Source organism: Syngnathus floridae, chromosome 5, assembly GCF_059516105.1.
Source record: "Syngnathus floridae isolate MCC-2025c chromosome 5, RoL_Sflo_1.0, whole genome shotgun sequence".
Lineage (NCBI taxonomy): Eukaryota > Metazoa > Chordata > Actinopteri > Syngnathiformes > Syngnathidae > Syngnathus > Syngnathus floridae.
The window spans coordinates 11,310,257-11,330,811 of NC_142417.1; the positions used below are offsets into that span (position 1 = coordinate 11,310,257).

General features: G+C 40.3%; 3 protein-coding genes across 4 annotated transcripts; 1 reads left to right on the top strand and 2 right to left on the bottom strand.

Annotated features, from left to right (window-relative positions):
* Nucleotides 1-1,953: 1,953 nt before the first annotated feature.
* Nucleotides 1,954-11,239, top strand: adamts13 (ADAM metallopeptidase with thrombospondin type 1 motif, 13). The gene is made up of 29 exons (XM_088376303.1): nucleotides 1,954-2,150; nucleotides 2,404-2,467; nucleotides 2,547-2,680; nucleotides 2,824-2,907; nucleotides 2,987-3,111; nucleotides 3,187-3,333; nucleotides 3,788-3,922; nucleotides 4,242-4,392; nucleotides 4,472-4,576; nucleotides 4,657-4,808; nucleotides 4,875-4,938; nucleotides 5,121-5,247; nucleotides 5,310-5,458; nucleotides 5,548-5,668; nucleotides 5,804-5,884; nucleotides 5,963-6,144; nucleotides 6,222-6,378; nucleotides 6,907-7,039; nucleotides 7,108-7,287; nucleotides 7,404-7,602; nucleotides 7,684-7,786; nucleotides 7,860-7,989; nucleotides 8,375-8,551; nucleotides 8,636-8,840; nucleotides 9,148-9,475; nucleotides 9,548-9,691; nucleotides 9,785-9,964; nucleotides 10,391-10,566; nucleotides 10,671-11,239. The coding sequence occupies exons 1-29, from the start codon at nucleotides 2,049-2,051 to the stop codon at nucleotides 10,842-10,844; spliced, it is 4,209 nt and encodes a 1,402-aa protein (XP_088232429.1). The 5' UTR covers nucleotides 1,954-2,048; the 3' UTR covers nucleotides 10,845-11,239.
* Nucleotides 10,575-18,894, bottom strand: LOC148398144 (carnitine O-acetyltransferase). 2 transcript variants are annotated; one of them, XM_088376305.1, is made up of 14 exons: nucleotides 18,734-18,894; nucleotides 16,124-16,393; nucleotides 15,117-15,235; nucleotides 14,596-14,649; nucleotides 13,933-14,098; nucleotides 13,667-13,841; nucleotides 13,392-13,570; nucleotides 13,212-13,312; nucleotides 13,005-13,124; nucleotides 12,776-12,898; nucleotides 12,547-12,682; nucleotides 12,318-12,380; nucleotides 12,107-12,244; nucleotides 10,575-11,488 (listed from the first exon to the last, which is right to left on the bottom strand). In XM_088376305.1, exons 1-14 carry the CDS (start codon nucleotides 18,758-18,760, stop codon nucleotides 11,273-11,275), a joined length of 1,887 nt encoding a protein of 628 aa, XP_088232431.1. In that variant the 5' UTR covers nucleotides 18,761-18,894; the 3' UTR covers nucleotides 10,575-11,272. The 2 variants fall into 2 exon arrangements, with proteins under 2 accessions (XP_088232431.1, XP_088232430.1); XM_088376304.1 differs by lacking the exon at nucleotides 18,734-18,894 and adding an exon at nucleotides 16,592-16,763.
* A 552-nt stretch (nucleotides 18,895-19,446) lies between these two features.
* On the bottom strand, nucleotides 19,447-20,555 carry LOC148398145 (immediate early response gene 5-like protein). The gene has a single exon (XM_088376306.1). It carries the CDS (start codon nucleotides 20,511-20,513, stop codon nucleotides 19,515-19,517), a length of 999 nt encoding a protein of 332 aa, XP_088232432.1. The 5' UTR covers nucleotides 20,514-20,555; the 3' UTR covers nucleotides 19,447-19,514.

Here is a 20,555-nt window from a genome sequence, read left to right on the forward strand (position 1 = left end):
TATTTTTTTTTTTTACTGCTGAATTTCGTCACCCTTGGCAATACATTGCAGGCAGGAAACTCCTTTATTTTATTTCCGAGAAATTACTGTCAACAAATTTAACTGAGAAAACACAAGAAGGTTGTAAAAACTATCAGCAGTGGGGAATGTTCTTGAGTTCACAGATGAAGCAAGCTTGTGAACATTTATATATTTAGAAAACTTATGTTATGTGGCCTTTTATTAAAGATGCTTCTTTTATTTTTTTCATCTTTATTTGAAAAAGATACATCACTGTGACACTTTTATAAATAAATGCTTGCCCAACTTTGAAAGAAAAACAGGCTGCCAGAGATGAAAGATGTGCTAGATTTCACCAGCCTTCGATCAGACTGTTCTGACAAGATAAGAAAATAGCAGGACCAAGCTCAGTGATCATTTTAGTGAAGATAGTATGTCACATCCATCTTTTCAAATATGATTTACATTCCAGATAATGAACTTAACACCATTGTAGTAGTAAGGAAAAAAAGTCAGAATAGGAGTCCTCATCATCCTTAGAATATCTAAATATAGTTGAAGTGAACACATTAATTTTTTACAAGCATGACAGATGGAGAAATCAACAGCGAGGAGCAGATGAACGAAAATCCTTTTATGTACACGACAGAGCCACTCTACTTAAAATCATCTCTAAATGAAATACTGAGAGGTTGGACTTTACACTGCAGACTTTTCACCAGCCAACTGTCAGTCCGTGGAGAAGAGAAGTAATAGAGCTCCCCCTTCAATAATTTCAATATCACGTTGTCAAAATTAAGATTTTGCCCTTCCTCACACTAAGGAGCCTGATATTTTGGAATGCATCAATTCTGTTAAAGGACTTCCTTCGTTCTAACAAACACAATTTTCCTGTGGCATTATCTGTTGTGACCATATGGCTCATGATATATAATTTATTCTATCATAAATATCCAATCCCTCAACAGACATGACCACGGGAGTCCAACAACACTTATCACAGTCGACTACACTTTGTAAATCCAGAAAAGTATTGAGGTGCGGTAATGTTGGTGTAATGCCTGTCACACAGCTTTTGATTTAGACTGACAATGACCAGATATCTAGCTCAGTGATGTCACATGGGGCTTCAATCCAAGCTTTATGGAAATAAAATCCCACTCAGGATTGTAAAAGCTGAGGGGAACCGGAAAAAAAAGAAGGAATGGGCCAGTCACTCTGCATTTAACATGGAAATTGAAAGAAATGTTCATTTGCACGAAAGAATATTTTCTTTATTTATCCAATTTTATTTTTAGCTGGTGTCTTAAAACTTCCACATGATGCATTTGCTCAAATTAATCATCATAATCTGAAATGACTATTTTTATTTTCATTTGAACAAGTATTTGCAAACATAACAATTAATTATTATTATTATTATTATTATTATTATTATTATTATTAATTATTATCCAGGAGTACTCATTGTAGGTTTTTCTGTACTTGTCATTATACACAAAAAAAATTCTATCGTTTAATTTTATTGCACTGTCACAAAAGCCTTTAAAACTGCCCGGCGTGGTCATGGGTCGTGTAGATACGTACGTATGCTGGAAAGATTTTAATCCTCCCTTTTTTTTCTTTCAGACAATTTTAGGATCGTGTCTGCCCTCTATTGGTAATAATAGATATGCATCACCAGATTTTTGTTGGAAGTGCTGCCAGCTGTAGGAAAAGAAGGCATTTAAAAGTGCTGTATGTTCTCTCATTAAGACACTAATCAGTCATTCTCCCAATTACAGTATAAATCAAATAAAAGGGGAACGGAATGCTCAGTAGCCAGAAGTGCTGAAATACAAACTACAGTCGCTGTATAAACACACGAGGCAACCAATGAGGGGCCTCTCTGCGGTCCCACACAAGGCAAAAACAGCAAATGAAATGTCTCATCCATCAACTTTGTCCCTGCTGTTTGCATAAACACGTTAGTCATTCCCCCTCACAGGATCCCAACCTGCAGTGTGGGACTATCACTTATTGTCCTATAGTACTAAAGCAGACCAAGTATGTGCTCCGGAAGGGGAGCCAGAATGGTGTTCTTGACTCTGCTCTGTCTGCTGTTACTCCTATCTGGCTTCGGTACTCTAATGAGATATCCATCGGCCGAGGTAAGAGAAACGCTCACTTCGACGCAAGCACTGTGGCTTGTGATTTTACCGCTCTGGGCCTCTGCTAAGTACATTGGACTTTTCAACTTTAAACTGTTTATCATCTGTCAAACACCCACTGCCTGCAGAGTTGGACTTTATTTTTCTGGAACCCTAAAATATGTCAATAAAAAAACTTGTCTTTCACAATTTCAATCGGTAGATTCCAAAACATCCGATATGAACATTTGTTTTTGTTTGTTTTGTTCGGCAGCAGTTTGATTATTCGAGCAGACAAAGAGACGTGGTTTCACATACTCTTTCTCCTGGTGTCTCAGGTATGAGAGCTATCTGAGATGAAAAAAATTGACAGCGTTTGGAGCATAAAAAAACTCATGTCATTTATATTATAAACAGTCAGAGGTCGACCTCGTCGGTCAACTCCGATGCCTGATGTCACACATTTGGAACTACTGGTAGTTGTTGGACCTGATGTCCAGCAGGTCCACAAGCAGGATACAGAACGCTACATACTCACCAACCTCAACATTGTAAGTATGAGCAACGAATCTCTAAAATCTCTGTACGTTTTAGCAGCTTTGTGTGCATTTCAAAACCTGTCATTTATTTTTGGGAATATTATTATGAAAAGAATGTGCACCTTCTATTCAATCCTTTCTACTGTTCCATACAGGCCTCAGAACTGTTGAGAGACATGACTTTGGGTGCCAACATGAGGGTACACCTAGTTCGCATGATCATCCTGTCAGAACCAGAGGTCAGCAACCCCTTGTAGAATTGGAACAGATCACAACTTCTCCTGCTTTACAGTGTTCCGGTTTTTTGTCCCATTTCAGTCAGAGATCCAAATGTCAACAAACATCACCTCTTCTCTCCGAAGCGTATGCGACTGGGGCTCACGGTTAAACCCGTCAAACGACACAGACCCACTGCATGGTGATCTCCTCTTGTACATTACGAGGTTTGTGGTTATAAGGTGTAATGGCTGTGATGGAGAAACAATGTTTTATTTTCACATGACTTTTACAATAAACAGGTATGACTTGGTGTTGCCTGATGGAAACAAGCAGGTCAGAGGAGTTACGCAGCTGGGAGGTGCTTGTTCCAGTGAGTGGAGCTGTGTGATCACAGAGGATACTGGATTTGACCTTGGGATCACCATTGCTCATGAGATTGCACACAGGTACCGCAGAGTCTATCTCCCAATTGTATTGTTTCAAGACAACATCAGGTTGTCCTATGGTGGCAACTATAATGGGAAGTTTTAAGTATAAATGCTCAATAAATATGTCCAGTAGTTAAGCAGTGGCACAGCTAGGGGGCACTGCTGCCCCCTGAAATATGCTTGGACTTCCCAGGTACCAGACCAGCAATGGCTTTTGGGTATTTTCCCATTTTCTTTCCACAATTCCATTAATCCCCTTAATCTATCAGTGTTTTCTGAAAAAATTCTGGGCTTGCAAAAAAAGAATATTTGTTTTGAGGACACCCTGAAATATCTTTGACCCCCCATTCCAATGACGCTCCCAAGAAAAAAAAAAAAAAACGAGCCTCGCCAGTGCAGTCAAATATTCTTATAGCATGCAGAGACCCAACTAAAAGAGTTGTGAAGTAAGGATTTACATTTTCTTGCTCAGTTTTGGCATCAATCATGATGGTGTGGGGAATACATGCAGTAGGAGTGGCTTCATGATGGCCTCTGACGGCGGCTACAACAGTGTGGATCTTACCTGGTCATCCTGTAGTAGACATCAACTGCTCACCTTTTTCAGGTGAGGCAGCTACACTTCCAAAACCCACACACGCACACACACACACAAATACACGCATGCAAACACAGAGACAGATTATTTTGTGATTATATTCTCAGGAATCTTGAATATCTAAATCTAAACATTTGCCAAAAATAATCTTTTTACTCCACATAATCTAACTGTTGACATTTCCTCATGAAACATTTATTATTATGTGGTGATTTATACTCACCTGACTTACATTTTTTCTTTTACCTAATATCCTCTGGGAATCTTTTAGTATCATGTTTTACAGCTCTAAAATTTAAAAGGGTATCACATGCAATTGTGTTCCCAGCAAAGGGAATGGTGAATGTGTAAAAGACCTACCAGCTCTTGAAAGCTCCCTACAGGACTGGAAGCCTGGCCTCTATTATGGGGTTGATGACCAGTGTCGAATAGCTTTTGGAAGTCATGCAAAAAGCTGCTCGTTTACCAATCCAGACATGGTAATATCAAATATCCATACTGTTATAACTCAATAACCGGTTGACATTTTACAAATATGATTGCTTCTTTTACCATCAGCCAATGTGCAGGGTTCTATCTTGTCACACAAACCCAAACGATGACAGCTCTTGCAAACGTCTTCTAGTACCATTACTAGATGGGACCCAATGTGGACCTAATCAAGTAATGTAATAAGACCTTTTGTGGATTTTTGAGCAACGTACTGGCATGATTTCCACAAGCTACCCTTCTCTTGTTCACAGTGGTGTTTGAAGGGGCGCTGTGTGTCCCCAGATCAGCTCAGCACCTCTGCAGTGGTGCACGGCTCTTGGTCAGGCTGGTCTGGGTTCTCCCCCTGCTCACGAACGTGTGGCGGTGGAGTCACTCACCGCACACGCCAGTGCAACAACCCAAGGTTAACACTCATACAAAACAGCATTTTTTAGCCAATTAATGAATAATAGTGACTTTTTTCTCCCAGACCTGCTTTTGGTGGAAATGATTGCATGGGGATGGGTATTGAGGCTGAACTTTGCAACCAGCAGGTGAGTTCTCAGTTTGTTTACATAGGGCCTCTATACAGTAGCTCAATGTTGTTCACGCAGTGGAAAATTTGTAAGATTTCTTCCTAGTTTTTGGGTCTGGGTAAATTTCTCATCATTAAATTACCCCATCATTAATGTCACAGCAATCTATTAAAAATAACTTTGCACCTTTGCCATTGCAGCCATGTGAAAACAGCCAGCTGGATTTCATGGCTGAGCAATGTTCCAAAACAGACCTTGATCCACTTTTCCTTCATCCGGACCAGGCCTCCTTCTACACCTGGATCCCTGCAGTGGGCTTCTCACAAGGTGGGAAATCAAAAGATACTCGTCCTGTGAAATTAGTTTTGAAATATTCTCACCGTAATCAGGTGATGAGCAATGCAGATACATGTGCCAATCCAAGGGAGAAGCCTTCATTGTGAGCCGTGGATCTCAGTTTGCTGATGGGACACGATGCGAGGCTGATGGCCAACCACCTCCTGGTTCAATAGCCGCTTGTCTGCAAGGGAAATGTCTGGTAGAGATCATTTTGAGACAAAAGAATACATGTAAAAATATTGCTACATTAAATTTTGTATTTCATCGTAAATATTTACTGCTGATCAGATCTTCGGCTGTGACGGTGTGTTACACTCTGGGAAAGTGAGAGACGTGTGTGGTTTGTGTGGTGGTGATGGATCTTCTTGCACACTGACCTCTGACTCTTACACTGGAGGTCAGGCAAAAGGTAAGAATAATGCGATATCTATGAACCTCTGAAAAATTTAATTTTCACGTCATTTATTCAAGTTTTACCATATTTTCTTTTAATCTGAACTAATATATTGTCTTCTGTTCATTACTTCCTGTATTTCACCTTCAGAGTACACCACTTTCTTGTCTGTGCCATTAAATGCTACACAGGTTCATATCATAAACAGGGCACCTCTATTCACTCATATGGGTGAGTGATATTTGCTCCGTTTTAGAATCACACAGTAGCAGGATTGCAAATTTCTGTTTTTGCCCTCTGCATTGATAGCTGTCCTATATGGAGATCAATATATTGTCTCTGGGATGGGTAGAATGGCTTTAAATATGACATATCCTTCCCCACTGGATGATAACTGGCTTGAGTACCGCCTCCATCTGACTCCTGACCTCTTGCCTGATATGGAAGAGCTCCTGTTGCCTGGACCAGTACAACAGCAGATAAACATTCAGGTCAGGATGTAATAAACATTTTGATTATAAACAAAGGTAAATTATCACCTGTCATTTAAATTGTATTAATATTGCAGGTTTATCGCAGATATGGAAAAGAATATGGAGAGAAAACAAACCCCAACATTAGTTATCAGTTTTACGTTCCAAATAATCGCAGCAACAAGATAGAAAAAAAACTTGAAGGATTATGGATCATTACTACAACACCATGTTCTGTTTCCTGTGGATTAGGTATGCCACCGTTTTTTATTTATTCAGATGAGTAAGGAAGGATGCGTGAAACTCAATCTTTTGCTAAAACAGTAAACATAAAAACATTGAAATGAAAAGATTACTGCCAAAAACTGGCCCTTTAACCATTGCATTCTGTCAATTTAAGCAGTTTTTTTATTCATAATACTGTTGTATAGCAATAAGGAACAGAGCACATTTTATTTGTCTGCTTTTTAGAAGTTTTGATATTTTTTCTCAGAAAAATGATTGGTGCATCTGGCATATACTGAATACAAAGAAATAATAAATTGCTCACAACAAGTGTCAAACATGATAAGTGTTAAACATAATTGTAGCTGCTCTGTAGCTGTACAATTCATAAAGCCACTTATATATGTTTTCAACTATCCATCATTGCATTATTATTATATATCGTTATGTTTTTTATATTATTTACTTTGGGATAGAAACTTTACAATGTTATTCTATGGAGACAATCTACACTCCAAATTATGCAGCATAGGCTCATGCAGACATTTCTTACAGGTGTGCAGAAGCATCAATATGTATGTGTCGATAAAGAAACTACTAATACACATCTAGAGGAACACTATTGTTATGAGTCTCGTTCACCTGTACCACAGCATACATCCTGTCAGCTTCCAGCCTGCCCGCCAAGGTCAGTATGCCAAAATTACAACACAGCTGTGTCCTGTGGCACTGAGATATTCATACGGCACTTTACAGCTGGATCACGGGAAGGTTTGGATCCTGCAGCACTTCCTGCGGTAGTGGAGAGAGGATACGTTCTGTAACTTGTGTTCAGAAACATGGCACTGATGATGAGAGAGTCCCAGATTCGGAGTGCCCGGCTGATTCAGCTCCGAATGCTGTTGAAAAATGTAATCTTCAATCTTGTCCTGCCAGGTAGTAAGTGCATCCCAACCATCAACTCATTTTTAATTCATTTTGCCGCGACAGATATTGTATATTTGAATTGAAGCAAAAAAAAGAAAAAAAAACAATGCTATTTGTGTTCTAAGGTGGCATGTGTCAGAGGCAGGGGACTGCTCAGCAGTGTGCGGGCCAGGAGAAGTAAAAAGAAACATATCCTGTGTACGGCAAGAGGACAATGAAGAGGTTAGAGTTGATGACAGATTCTGCTCAAATCAAATAAGACCTCCTGATTCTGTGCCCTGTGTAGTGGACGTCTGTCCAATTGGTTGGGACGTAACGACAGAGGTAAAAAAAAACAAAAAAAGACATGACCATTGTCTTGTTTCAATGTCTGAAGGGTCTCTTTGGATTGTTTTTCCTGAACAGGATCAGCCTGATTTAAAGTCTGGCTTGATACCACGCTCCAGACAAGCTCCTGTGTTTGTGTGGAGTCCAGTTGTCACTCAGTGCTCCAAGACATGTGGCAATGGTAAGCACGAGATGTGCAATAACTTCCAAGTCACATGTGCACATCACTCATTCAAAGTACGTTCCCATTGTAGGATCAATGCAAGTGTGGTTCTCCTGTGCGGACCATCACACCAGATGGATGGTACCTGATTTCCACTGTGACCCTTCAACCAAACCTCCTCCTAAATCCGAGAATTGTCATACACTCCCTTGCCCTCCCATGTAAGACATAAATGTTTGTCTTGCAGAAAATTTGTAGTCTTATGTAAAAACATCATACAGGGTGGTGTGTATTTTTGCTATCTCATATGATGAAGCCATGAGGCTTGAGCCCCGCTGGCCATTTGGGGACCCTCAAAAAGCACAAAATACACAATTTATGAATATGTATGTACTTATTAAGGCCACATTTGGCACTGTATAATGTTACACCTCTCAGTATGATGTCATGCAGTTTTACTTCACAGAAAGCTATAACCAAAAAATAATAAAGAGAAAAAAATTAAATTGTTTTTAATGATAATGATATTGCCAGAGTACTGACTGATTATGCTAATATAAATTATACTGTATCTTGGAGGAAGAATCAGATATTTTTCTCCACCAGGTGGCGATCTAAGATCGGCATTTGCAGTACAACATGTGGCGGAGGGGTTGCCAACACAGTGCTGTACTGTGCTCAGGAAATCGACGGGGAGGAGAAGGTGCTGGACAATTCTGAGTGCAGTGACTTTCCAAAACCCACAGCAGTGGTGTCATGTAACACCCACAACTGTCCGGCAAGGTGAACTAAACAAACACACAATACTTTTTCCCCTGCCTCTGTGATTACAAAAATCAACTCACTATCATTTTTTTTTGTGTTCAGGTGGAGGGTTCGGAGTATGTCACCCTGCTCTGTGTCTTGTAACCTGGGTGTAGCTCACAGGAATGTCTCCTGTGTCCAGTTTGTACAAGGCAAAGAAAGTGTGGTGCTGGATGACAGATGTCATGCATCAGTCAAACCTGCTACCACGGTGCCCTGCCTGGTGCAGGTGTGCACCTTTAGGTGGGAAGCAAAGCCATGGAGCCAGGTACATTCATTCCAATTGAATCTAAACATGAAAATAACACTTCTATAGCTTAAAATCAACAATAACATCTATCAATACCGGAATTATCCATCCATCTATTGTTTTTACCACTTGGTCCCATTAAGGTTAAAGGTGAACTGGAGCCTAAAGCTGAACTGGAGCCTATAGCTGATTTAGAGCAATACTAATCAGGTCAACATGTAGAATAAATTATGAGAACAAAAATATAAGATATTAGTGGTTATTTACAAATTGTGCTTTGCTGTGAATATGGAATATATAATTGTTTTGCTATTTCTTTTTGAAGTGTTCAGTGTCCTGTGGCTATGGCATTCAGTCCAGGACAGTGTCATGCATGGGCCCGTCTCAGCCGGAACCCCTCAGCCCACTTTTATGCATGCACATGCCCAAGCCCATTACAATCCAGGGCTGCAGCAAGGATATCTGCAAGGATGTGCCACCTACCTCAATAGTCACTCCAGCTATGCATCCTGCATTAGAGGAGGATTCTCACCTGTCTCATACTCCATATAGAATAACAAAACAGTACCGTATGGGCAATCGTCCTCTAAGTCTACCCTGGACAGTCACCATGTTGCAGTCCACCACAACCACTGGTCCTTCAACTAAACCCAGTAATTAGTTTAAATCACGCTTTTTAATGAAGAACTAAAGAGTTGACTTTTAGTGTGTTTGCTCATTACCAGATGCCTGTGGAGAGCTGCTCCTACAAGAAACAGGTAGAGTTGACCTGAGCAATATTATTGGTCCCTGCATGGTGGCCATTGGCCGACCGCTGGATGAGGTCATTCACATCAAAATCGAGTCAAGTTCCTTAAATTGCAAAAAGAGTGAGCATTACCCAGCATGTACACATAGTCTAATTACATATGCTGCATTTTGAGAAAAAAAGCTTAAATAATTGATTGGATGTGTCCCAACAGGTGAATATGCTTTATTTTTTGACCGACTGGCACTTGTGAGGAAGTGCGAGCAGGCGGCTGGTAGCTCACTGACCAGCAGAACCAACGTCCTTCTCGTGCGGCAGAATCTGCTCACTTTGGGGAATGGCATTGTGTTCACCTACAGCTCACAGAGAAACATGAAAAAGGGCCACCGTCAAAGTAGTAGTCACATCACACGCACAAATACACACAATCTGGCATGATCACAAAATGGGATTATTTAGTTTTTTTAAATATCTTGCGGCATAGAAATCTCTCTTTTTGGCTAATTTTATACAGATTCATTTTTAACAATAAGAAATTCATTTTATCCCCAATTATTTTCTGTATGTGAATCATTGCATGAATATTAATATGAATTACCATAATTTTATATCAAACATTGTTCACTTAATACCTATCTTGCGAAAAAGATAATTTTTTTGTAAAGACGTGAGGGTAATCATGGTGCAGTTTAACTTCCTTTAAAACAAAACACAAACTAAATTGCCAGTACCTGCTTTAACAACACAGGTTACAAAACTAACCAGGAGATGCTTGTATCTATGTATTTCTCACAAATGAAATGTTTGTTTTTCTCTAAAGATTGTGACAAGCAGCTGTTTTCTTCCAACGGGGTATTTGAGAATCCAATAACTTCTGATACTAACCATACCTGTCGGGTGCTTATCAATGCCCCTCCCTCAGTGAAGATAAGAATCCAAGCAGTGCACATAGGATTGGAACTCAATGCCACAACTTCACAGTCTTCATACATTATGGTGGGCACTTTAGCTAGTATATTGCATTTAATACTGTGCAAGGAATAACGGTAATATTTGGGCATGTGTGCTATTCCCTACAACCTGTCTTGCATGTTGCTCAGATCCGGGACTTGGATATGCTCAAGACCAATGTATTTAAAGGCTCACAGCTGTTTCAATGGCACTCCTCTGGAAATATGGCCGAGGTTGAATTCCATGGAGATTACCAGCACACCCCGGGAAGCTTCAGAGCGGAATATTCCTTTGTACAACGAGGAACTTTTTCAGCTTCTTAATGCATAGAATTCTTTTTTCTTTTTTACAAGATATTTCGGATATAGCCAATGTACCGTAATTGTTGTTGTGAAACAAGTAAATATGAGCAAGCATTCCGAATGTTAGCGTTAAATTAGATTTTAAATTTAAAAAGTACAGGTGCAATTTCAGTTCATAATGTTTATATATATGTAGACATTCAACACCATGTAACAAAATATATCATTTTTATCAGAGAGAATTGTGTTTTGTTTCAATAGTCATCCCTTAAGAGTCCTGCCTCACACGTCTCAGAAACTTTACAAACAATAAGTTGCCCTGCCAGACTTTTGGGTGCACTGCGGCTCCTTATCATTGAGTGCCGGTTGATTTGCAGCTTGCACACAGCCCGGTTAACCCCCCCCCCCCCCCCTCTCTCTCTAAAAACACTCCAGGCTTGTTTGTGGGTTCACTGCTTGGCTGTAGCCGTGTCCTCCAGCAGAGCTCTCATGTCCAACAGAGCATCATTTACAGTCTGTGCATACTTGGCTGCATTTGTCTCTTCACAGCTGTTGAAAGCTGTGATCGCAATGTTGATGTGCTCAGCCATGGGATTGTAACACACTCCATAGCCATCTGGCACCATTGGACCAAAGCACATCACGCAGTCGGTCTTGGAACCAACCTGGAACCAGCAGACATGGTGAGGACGATGGCTCATGCACAAGTAAACAAATGAGATGCGACCCCAAAAAAAATTAAATATATGTTATTTAAGGACTCTTAAAACTATTTCAACTTCAATCAGTCAAACTTCTATCGACGGAACAGCATTCAATTGCTGCTTGTATCCCACTGAAGGACATGTTTTTATTTGGATCAAGTTAAATTTTGCTGTGTTTAAAACAGTACTATAGAGGTCAAGATGGAATGAAAACAAATATTTTTTTTATCTTTTCAATAATGGGCATGCAGTTATGCCTTAGTCGATTTGTTCTTATTATAGCAACGCAGGGATGATTACACTAAATTAAATGTCTCATTAATACAGCAATGCTGATTAAAAAAAATATTTCACTAGGAGCTGTAAGCAGAATAGCAGATTTTACAATACAGTATATATCATCAACTGTGCATTACTGTTTTCTGGCCCATGATTTTGTTTTTCTTTTTGGAAAACAAACTTTCAGAACAGATTACTGTTGGGCCCTTAACACTGTGTGTTATTTTATTTACACTTTATTTCGACCACATTCCCAATAAATTTAACAAGACTTTCTTCACTGTGTCTAGATAACCATACCTGGCTAGTTAGGAGATTGTAATGGTGAGCCACAGCAAAAGATGTATCCATAAATATCTCAGGCATTGATGTGAGATCTTCAATGCTCTGCAACCTCAGTCCGAGAAGATGTCTGTCAATGGCTTGTCCATGAATGGCCTTAAAAGAAAATACATTGTTGCTTAAGATCCAAACTGATATGAAGTCTGAGATTCCAATCTTGAGTTCTCACATTGTATGTGTTCTCCTCATGTCTCTGAGCAGCCTTCTGCAATAGTGCTAATCTCTCTGTGTTCTGTAGGCAAGAGTTGACAGTCAGATCATATAAACATGGAAAAAATTAAGTCAACAAGTCTGAATATTCTCATGCATCCGGGTCATTTTAATATCAGGACACAGAATAGATTGTCAACCAAAATTGTGATTCAGGGGCCTAAGTATATTTCAACAAACAACCACACCTGTTTAGTTGGGTCCTGCATTGCTTGGACAAATTCCAAAGACTCCTTCGTCGTTACACGTATCACATCTGTCCTTCCACATTTAAACATTCGTAATGATGCACTCTCATATGTGGCGCAACATGTGTTATACAACCTGAAATGCAACAATTAGACAAAGTGGCCATGCATACACTCCATCAATGTGCACCATCTAGTATTTAAAGTCAATGGGGATTTTTTTTTTTACCTGAAATAGGCAAGCTGGAAAGCCATTTGAATGAATGCATCTGGACTCAGATTGTGTTGCTTTGGCACATTTTTTCCAAAATTAGAGAACATAAGAACATTCACATCCAGGTCGTGTACCATTCTGGCAATGCAAAAAACAAACAAGACGTTGCATGAAATCTTTAACTGTCCCAAGTAGAGGTGGTTATTATACTTTCAATGACACACACAGGCTCACATGTACGTACATGTTCATATTTTGTTTGGCTTTTTCAATGTCTCTCTTGACTTCGGGTGTAATATTAAAACGCAGTTTCTGAGGCATTGTTAGAGGAACCATGGGGGAACGGACTATTTCTGTCTTTTGCCTGTGAAAAAAAAAAGATTATCAATCATCTACAGTCCGCTTAAAAATAATAAAAATGTTTATCCAAGCACAATAGAAGTAACCTTACATATATTTAACAACATAATCAATGAGAAACACAATGGGGGGGCCCTCTGAAGCTGCATGTTCGTACACCAGTCCACAGGTACCGTCTTCACCAACAATAAACTGTGGATGGTTCATACAGAATTGTAATTCTCAGTCATCTGCATATTTTTATCTTCTAAGGAGGTAGGCATTCACTCACCTGTAACGTCTTGTCAAACCAGCGGTTGCCACTGTTCCAGCGAGCCCCACCCCCATGCAGCATCTGTGCAGCTACACGGCTCTTGTACAGCTCGTCTGACACACGAGGCATCGGAGCATCCAGACATACAGTGAAAATACTTTTTTGGATGGCACGAACTGACTCTTTATTTGTCTTATCTGCAGAGTGAAGAAAAAAAAAACATAAAAGTCACTTTATGCTAAAATCTGAGAACAATTTAGAAGTGGACTGAAGACTATTTTGTGTCACCATACCCTTAATGAGATTATTATATGCTTTTCCCCATGTGTTACGGTGCTGTGACGTCAGGATACCAACAGGCTCCTTGTTGGTCTGTAAAGAGGTATTCCAAATTTTTTCCAGTTGCATGTAAATTTGATCCACTGTCAGCGGGGTTCTGTCGCTGTTGTATACATCCAAGACAAAAAACTGCAAGGGAAAACGGACAGGATCATTTCACTCTGTTATGGGCTGTGCAACGGATGGATGAGAAGAACAACAGTGCCATCTAGAGTAGTACCTGGAAGTTATGCACTACAGTGATGTGAGTGGGGGGTGTTTTGCCTATCGCATGATTCACAACAGTGTCTCTCTTTGGTCCGGGGATACGGCAAGATGACAGGATCTGGTAATACTGGTCCATACAAAGAGGCTTCTTGCTCAGGTACTCTACTGGCAGGGTGTCACTGTGATACATCAGAAATTTAGTTTGCATGATGATCCACATTGGTATGGTTTGATACAGTGAGACTTTGGAGGCTAAACACAATTTATGATAGTTGACCTTAGATTTGTTTGGATTTTAGAAATATTGGAATTGTTTTAATTTGATCTGAGCCTAAACTGTTGACATAACATTTCAGAATGAGAATTTGATTCAAAATACTTGAAGAAGAAGCAAATGCACATTTTACATTGTAACTGTAAAGTCACTTAACTTTCACTGATATAAGAGTATAAAAACAAGTCAGATCATTACTGCATGGAATGTGAATCTCTGCTGACTCTTGTCTAAACATCCCAGACTGAAGGTGGTGATTTGTCGTACTAGAGCAAAACATGCATATGTAATGCGATGCTCACTGAACTCAAGTCTTAGTGTGATACGCTTACATTAAGCATGACTTCCGAATTGGACTTCAGTTTAGAGGTTCCATTGTACTATTTGTCTGGTCAAACTCACCTGTCAATCATTTTTTTAAACTCCAACACTCCTGCAATCAATTTAGCTGCAAACCTGCAGAGGAGATGTCACTGTGTTATTGATACAAAAGTATAGATAATATAATAAAAGTAAAGTATAAATCATGATTTGATTAGATGTCTATCTAAATAGTACAAAAGTGCTATATTGAATGAAAAAAAAATGCACTGCTGAAGCATATACACTATTGGCTCCTGTAAAATGTGGCTGTCATGTTCACTGCATATCCCGTGGGTCACAGCAGTCGAAAACAGCTGAGCAATCCTGGGGACGGCCTGCTTTAAATAGCCAGCATGGCGAAGAAAGCATGGGTAAAGGTCGGTTTGAAACGTCAGTTGCATGCAAACTTGTTTACACTAAACTAACATAGTTAATCTCAAAATACTTACTGTCTATAAAAGTTCATATCTGATAGGGAAGGACATGACAAAGCAGGGCATTTGATAGTGTAGGACACTTGGGTTTCCAAAGGTGGAAATGGTTTGTGTGTGGTGGCTCACCTCATCTGTCCTTGGCGATCTTGGAAGTGCATGCGTGGCAGAACCACACCGGGGCTGGTGTAGACAGCCACCGGCATCCGACAGTCTAAATAGGCTGATTGCATCCACCATTCCGATAGCTATAAGATAAAAAGTCAAGAGGGCCACAAAGAATTAGATTACAAAAGTTGTCATTGCTGATATACACCAAATGATTGGTGGAGTGAAGTAACAAAGTACAAATACACTTTGACAGGTAATTGACAGTAAACTTAAAATTTTACTATTCACAATCTGTACTTCTACTTAAAGCGAAGTCAACTTCAAAATGTTAAAAATTTCATTAGTGGAATATGAATTAAACAGACAAAATACACCTGTTCATTTTTTTGCCAGAGTTGCCAGATCTCATGGCTCACCAATTTCCTAAACCTGAGCTGTGATTGATTGTGAACTGAGACCTGGTAACTGTGATGTCATTTTTAGTCGACAACAAGTGGCAAAATGGTCATCCCATGAGATGGATAAAAACAACTGCTTTTGCTGCCTAATATTCCACAAACACAATATCAATCAGAAGTGGCGACACATAACATATGACTGACTGTATACTGTAAATCAGTGGTTCTAGGGGTTCGGTGAGTCGGTCTCAGGGGTTCGGCAGAGCCTCCACTGCGGAGGTCGGAACACACTTGATTTATCGTATAAATTGGTGATGACAGATATCTGAACTGGTCTCGCAAAGGCAACAGCAGAAGTTGCACTGATTTGCAGGTATGTCATTTGTTGTGAGTTCATGTATTGTGCTGGTTTTGTTCTTTGAAGAATGTGACGTTCTTGCACGGTTCAGTAAAAAACATCTATGTCTTGAATTTAAAATAATATATATATTTTTTACGAAAGAGAGGTTCGGTGAATGCGCATATAACACTGGTGGGGTTCGGTTCCTCCAACAAGGTTAAGAACCACTGTTGTAGATATTGTAAGTGCTTTTACCACCTCAGCAAATGATAAAGGCAAACATTTACCCAGTTATCTGTCTTTCGTGCCCGTCGCTCAAGACGTTTCTGCAGGCGGTCTCCCACACCACCTTTGAGGAACTCCTCCACTAGCTGCCGTGTGTGTTCAAGCTCCTCTTCACTGACAATAGGTTCCAGTGCGGCCAGGTAGTTATCACACGTCTGCTTCAAGGGTGGCACAGGCAACTTAGGTAAACCCTCCTGGTGAACCAGAGACCTCTCCTGGATGTGTGTAACCGGCCTCAGCATTCGGCATGGCTTCACCACGCCAGGCCGCAGCTGTAGAAGGCATTTTTAGATTAGAATCAGAAAGATTTCTGACAAATGAGAACAATCCCAACTTGGATAATCTACATTCAACTGGTACTTTGTTGGGCTATGGCCCTCCACAAAGCTGTGTAGAATAGATTTTGCACAGTCCTGCTAACAAACAGATGGACTATTATGACTATCGAGCACTTGTGTCGAGTCACCCACGTGCCCAGCGATGATTTGGATAAGCACCGATTTGCCCAACAAATCCGACATTAGATGGTCATTAATCAATATGTTATCATCTTGTCAAAGATTAACAGAATGTAACACAAGACTTGGATAGCAAACAGAGAAAGAATAGTGAGGAGCTTGTTTAGTACTGCGAACATCATTTCAAAGGGTTTACAAATAACATTCATTCCAGTAGGATGATTTGGTTTGTGAAAACTGACACCAAAACAACAAAGCAACAAAGCAGATGTGTTATTGCACCATGTTCACTTAAAATAGAAGGTTGCCATGGTTGAACCTTTGGAATGGTGAAACAAACACATAATGTGTCCGTCGTCTCTCTGTTTCTCCCTGCTTGTGTCAGAAGAACTAAAATCCCTCTTTTTCCCGGATCCCTGCTCTGTAGTCGGCTAGCGGGGCGATGAAGTTGGCCAGTCTGCTACAAAGCTTTGGGCATAGGAATCGAGCAACTTTCGAGCCAGAGGGACATACAGTATATCCTAATCTTGCCATTAGTAGTATATGTTTGTCATTTTCATTATTAGTTGTCTTTTGTGTTTTCATTACCTCAATTTTGTGACATCTGCAGCACAGTAAGTGACAATAAAGCCTTTCTATTACATTTTATTCACTGTTTCTTGTTGTAGTGGTTATGTGCTCGATAAACAAAGCTGAGTTGAGCGTGAAAAAGGAAGCCGTGCAAGTCCATACACAAACCTGCATGTACTGTGTAACAGCAAATAGGGTGCTTTGATCGCTTCGCCAACACTCGGATAACTGGAGCAATTAGAAAGGTAATACCTCATTTACGGTAACTTGATGTCTCCCCAGGAGACATGTTATAAAGCTGTAAGACTCTATCAATATTCTCACTATGCGTTCGACTAGTGTCGGGTAGCACGTCGTTGTACCCCAAATGCGGAAACAGTGCATGGTGTGTCCATTTTAAACATGTGCAGACCAACCAGGGATTGCAGTCAGGGTAGGTAAGTGAGACATTTCTGCATGAGTACAAAAAAGAAAAAAAAAAGAAAGGATATAAGTCGCAATGATTACATTAAATTATGTTCTATATCTTAGGTAAATGATGTGTGTGTTCTACTGATTTTGAAGCGTTGCCTCCAGTTACCACACACGCAAACATTTGATCTCACATGTACGTTCAAGTCTGAGAGAGAGAGAGAGAGAGAGAGAGAGAGAGAGAGAGAGAGAGAGAGAGAGAGTGCAAGCAATCTGAAAACAACAACCCATTAAATTGACCTTATGTTAAATATTATTTTGTTTTTCTTGCTTTAACATTGTTGAAAAAAAGCGGAATTGATTGAGAAATCATTAAAATATTTGAAAAAAATCTTGAAAAAAAATTTTTTGACTTTACACATGTTTCATTTAAGGTCAAAAATGAAATACAGACTCATCTTTTAATTTGGGTACATATCTGACTCCAGATGGTACCTCACCAGTCATGAACCTCATTTAACCCAATGACCCATTTCATATTGACCAATGGCCCATTTTATATCTATTTAGGGATTAACTAATAATAATAACAATGATAATAATAATAATAATAATAATAATAATAATAATAATAATAATAATAAACAACACAAGTATGAATGTTGTCTGTGTGTTTATTCAGAAACTTCCGGTTAATATTTTCAAAATATAATTAAAAAAAAGATAACCGTACTGGTTGCGTCAGCAGTGCATAAAGCTCCAAATAATCGACAGTGTGTTTCAATAAAACACATATATATATGTATATATATTTGTATATAAATACAAAACTTTTAAACGTCAGGTAGTGCAATATTAGGTTACTGAGAAGACTGCACAAGCATAAGTAAGCTAACGTAATGGCGCACGCCAGCCTGCTAAAAAGCAGGCTAGTCTTGACAATGACAGTACTGACGCATTTATTTTTATTTTCATTGCATCTTGGCAAATAAAAATCTATGGAAGAGAGACGAGAAAAATGGAAGGTATAGTGTCGAAACAGTCTTGCAGTCCCGAGCAGGTTGCGCCCCACCCCCTGTCAAACCGTCCCGGTGCAGTCAAAGTAAACACATGTTACTGTCCGTACCTTTGGATTACGCAAGCCCTTGCAAAATAAACTCACTATACACTCACCGCGGTTCTGACAAAAACGGCCAACATCCCGTCAGATCGACGCACTGATGTCTTTAAAGATGTCAAACCTTCGAGCGGTCATGTCTCTCTCAAGGACGAGCTCAGCGTCTATTCTGAGCCGCCCGCCCCCCTTAGAACCAACGCGCAAAGGCAACTGCGAGCCCTTTAAATATCTGCTTTTCAACTTTGATGCAGACGCAATCTATACCAAATAATGTTAACCAAACAAACTCAGCCCCCAATAACTACATTATAATATCAATTCTTAATTGGCCGCGTCGAAGCTTCATAATAATGTTTGTTTGATACACTAGTCATGGATAATGCTGAACCTTTTATGCAATTTCAATAATATTAACATAACTGTGCTTTAAACAGACAGAATGACCACGGATACATATTAGTGAATATTTACAAAATAACACGGCCTGTAGTTCGTGAGCATGCACATCTCCATACTGGCCACATGGTGGAGCTCTTCCAGCGTCGCTGCAAAGATCCCGCATTAAACCACCCAGCCAGTAAACAATCCAAAGTCTTTGCAACTACAAGAACGCACCAGCAAATAAAGATCATATGCATTTAATAAATGCATACAGTCAATGTTTCCTGGTATCAGAACGCCATTTATACACCTGGCTGTTTGCCTTTTTGTACATGAATTTGTTTGCATGTGAAAGGGATGACATCGTTCAATAACAGCAGAGAGAAGCTTTTCAGTGGTGACATATTTTATTAGAAAGCAATGAAATAAACGGTACAAAGCTAACAATGATACAAATCAAAATGCTTCGATTGCTCGCGTCCAACCACTGCCTGTTAACAATGTGTGTTTTAAAGTCATAGTTTGCGAGGCAAATATTTGCTCGAGGTCCGTGTGCTGCCAACTCACAAACTCAGATAGTCCACCTGAACCCAACACCGAGATCAGATTGGAGATGTTCATGGAGTCCAAGGCTTCTGAGTCTGAATGTGTATCTTCATCAGTCCTTGGCCGTTTACACGGCAGCGGCCCAAAGTCAGACAAATAGAACTCTGGCTCAACAATATGATAACTTGTGTCCATCCGTCTCTTTTTGGCGTAGCACTGCGTGCCCTGAGACGGTTTTGGCTGCGCGCAACAGTCCGAGTGGAAGTATCCGTTGGTGACAGTCGTCACAACATGCGTGTCCAAGTCCAGGACAGTCTTGTGGTTGACTTGCGTGCTCGGGGCGTGTGACTCCCAGGCGGGTTTGTCCGCACAAGTCCAAAAGCTTTCCGCCACCATGAGGTCAGAGTCACCTGGAGGAACCATTGCGCACGCCGATGCGTCTTGGTGCGCCACCTCTGCCGACTGGCAGCTGGACTGGTGCTGGGGCGCTCCGCAGTGCCAAGTGTCAGAGTCCACCCCGCCAAAGTTGCAGTAGAAGTCATTGGCCAACTCCGTAAAGCTCCCGGTCAATTCGAGGTATTCTTGCGTCTCTCGGGCCGTGGCGACATCCTCGTACTGCTGCGTCCTTGGCGTCGGCGACAAGTTCTTGCTCATATAAATCTGCCTCGCGTTTCTCAGCACGTAGGTTACCAGCAAGTTCTTGTGGAGCTTGATGCCTCCTCGCTGCGTCCTGGAGCTCTGGATTTTCCTCAAAGAAATGGAGATCAGATTCTGTGCGTCAAAAGCACACTCCATCCTCGACAGGACCACTCTTCTCCTCCAGTCTTTCAAATCCTTTGCCTTTTGAACAGAAGAAATGGCAAGGTTTCTAGTTGAGACTCCTGTTTGGTTCGAGTAGACCATGTACATGGCGCTCCATGTCTACTCAGTAAGGGCATGGGTTTGCAACTC

Excerpts from the sequence above, each read along its gene's own strand:
- adamts13 (XM_088376303.1), top strand. The coding sequence starts at position 2,049 with ATGTGCTCCGGAAGGGGAGCCAGAATGGTGTTCTTGACTCTGCTCTGT. Across the intron at positions 5,669-5,803 it reads CACTGGAGGTCAGGCAAAAG|AGTACACCACTTTCTTGTCT; the intron begins GTAAGAATAATG and ends TTTCACCTTCAG. Across the intron at positions 9,692-9,784 it reads TTCCTTAAATTGCAAAAAGA|GTGAATATGCTTTATTTTTT; the intron begins GTGAGCATTACC and ends GTGTCCCAACAG.
- LOC148398144 (XM_088376304.1), bottom strand. The coding sequence starts at position 16,642 with ATGTCGGATTTGTTGGGCAAATCGGTGCTTATCCAAATCATCGCTGGG. Across the intron at positions 13,313-13,391 it reads GGTTTGACAAGACGTTACAG|TTTATTGTTGGTGAAGACGG; the intron begins GTGAGTGAATGC and ends AACCATCCACAG. Across the intron at positions 11,489-12,106 it reads ACAATCTCCTAACTAGCCAG|GTTGGTTCCAAGACCGACTG; the intron begins GTATGGTTATCT and ends TGCTGGTTCCAG.
- LOC148398145 (XM_088376306.1), bottom strand. The coding sequence starts at position 20,513 with ATGTACATGGTCTACTCGAACCAAACAGGAGTCTCAACTAGAAACCTT.